The sequence below is a fragment of the Myotis brandtii genome, unplaced genomic scaffold (assembly GCF_000412655.1).
Source record: "Myotis brandtii unplaced genomic scaffold, ASM41265v1 scaffold118, whole genome shotgun sequence".
NCBI classification, from domain to species: domain Eukaryota; kingdom Metazoa; phylum Chordata; class Mammalia; order Chiroptera; family Vespertilionidae; genus Myotis; species Myotis brandtii.
This window is the reverse complement of record NW_005354090.1, coordinates 88,909-91,080: the sequence shown is the minus strand read 5'-3', so window position 1 is coordinate 91,080 and position 2,172 is coordinate 88,909. Positions and strand designations below refer to the sequence as shown.

Below are 2,172 nucleotides of genomic sequence, written 5' to 3'. Positions count from 1 at the left end.
TTTTATTGGTGGTGTCGTCATTGTCTGACATCTGTGGCAAATGCTTTGTTGTTGGGTATTTTTTTTTTCTAAAATGTCCACAGAATCACTATCACCTACTGCTTTATCTAAATCTGAGACCTGAAACGAACCTCGGAACAATTGTGTTTGACTCCATCATCTCTCAGATGCAAATACTCTGAGTGCAGGCTCTGAGAGAGCCCTGCCCCTGGACTCAGGAGACCCGGGGTCTGGGTTGGCTTTGCCTTTCCAAGGTGGGAGGCTGCCTAAGCTCTGCCCTCTCTACTTGGGGCTCCTTTCTCTCACCTGCAAAGTGAGGGGCTGGGCAACAGCACCTCTCAGGTCTCTTGCTGCTCCAACATGCCAGGATTTTGCATCTAAAAGCTCATCTAACTCAGAATCTTAAGCTTTAAAATTTTTATTTATTATTTTATGAAATGTTAGAAAAAAATAGAAAACAAACAAAACCAAATAAAAATACTAAAATTACCCATAACTAATCCCATCATCCAGAGATACCTGTTAACATTTTTTTTTCAAAAAAATGAAAGAAGAAAGTACTCTTGTTTGTTGGTTTATTTTCTAATTGTAAAAGTACTATATATTTGTTTTCAAGAAAATACTCAGACAATTTAGGAATGTTTGGTTAAAGAAGAAAGTAAAAGATAACCATACACCCACCACTGAGATGCAATATGTTAACAGCTTTGCTGCATAACTTTCAGGTTTTTAAAATCATATATGTACATGTAAATTGCTTTCTACAAAAATAGGCTAATACTAGATATACTACTTTGTTACTTGAAAATACATGTTTATAAATATATTATGAACATTCTTCCAAGTATTTGTAACTTTCATTATTTTTAGTAAATGTTTTGCTCTTGTTGAATTAAATCAATATCAAACATTCATAACTGTACCAGATCCCTCTCCAATGGTCTGCTGTTGTCAGATGAATGAGCCCTATGTATGTTTGATTGTTTTTTTTCCAGGAAGATGAGAATATATTTTATTCTGTCAAGTATGAAATCAAGGAGGGCGACTGTCCTGTTCAAAGTGGCAAAACCTGGCAGGACTGTGACTATAAAGAAGCTGAGCAGGCTGTAAGTGTGATGGTCCGGAGCCTCCAGTTTTCTCAATCGAGACCAAATTATTCTATTAGTGCTGTAGAGCCTGTTTGTGAGGGGCTCAAATGTGTACAAAAGTGAAATGGTTGATGTCTATGTTCTTGCACAGACAGAAAGGGCATGAGAGGCCAGCCATGAGATTGGAGAAAGCCCTCCCATGAAGAGGGGACTCCTATGACCAATTGGGTGCTTTATTTGTGCAGACCTGAGTTGGAATTCTACTCTGCCTCTAATTAGCTGACCACTTTTAACCCATGGGCTCCCTTGTAAAAGGGAGGTAAAATTGACTTAAATTGGAATGTATCTTAACCAAATGCCTAACATCTGTATGCCACGCCACAGCTGTTGTTTGGCCTTACCTGAGGGAGCTAACAACCAGTATCTGCCAGGAAGGAAGCCACTCCACAGACCGTGGACTCACTTCTTTAACATGTCAAAATGTTATTGGTGGAAATGGGGTGTCCACTGGTGGGAAGTGGGGGATCCCTTTCCTCACTGGATGTTGGGGGTCAGGACCTCACGATATCTTGAGAAAAAGAACTTTCTAAGACTCACACAGGAAGATGAGAGATCTTTATTTGTGTGGAATAACATATCTGCATGTCTAAAGTCCCATTTCCCTTAAACCAGTCCTAAAATAGGTGCAGCCAAACCAATGTCCCAAGTTTTCATTCCATGATGGAGCTGGGTCCGGCACAGCATCAGGCTAGTTCCCATCCATTAGTCCATTGTTTGTGTGGGTGTTGGGGGGACATATGGCTGTGGGCCATGTGGGTGCATGCAGGGAAGTGTGTCGCCTGCAACAAGAGAGCCAGGAGCCCCAGTGTGCAAGAGAGGCAAGAGAGAAAGAGAACTCCTTTGTTTAGGAGTTTAATATCTGAAATCTTCCCGTGCTTGCAGTAGCCACACCGACTGTGTTCCCAGGGGTGATTGACAGATAAATACCTTCCCTAGGTCACCCAGACGTTACTGGGCATGTGTCTATTTGGCCTTCCCTTTGCTCCTTTTCAGTTAATACCTGGTTATTACAATGGTATCAAAA

The 2,172-nt window shown here is 41.1% G+C and overlaps 1 protein-coding gene across 1 annotated transcript in view; it reads left to right on the top strand.

The window, feature by feature from the left end:
• The window catches only part of KNG1 (kininogen 1), a 32,406-nt gene that overhangs the window by 3,349 nt on the left and 26,885 nt on the right, over positions 1-2,172 (top strand). The window contains exon 2 of the mRNA XM_014530388.1: positions 996-1,197. Within this exon, the coding sequence (XP_014385874.1) occupies positions 996-1,197 (202 nt within the window). The remainder of the gene's footprint in view (positions 1-995; positions 1,198-2,172) is intronic.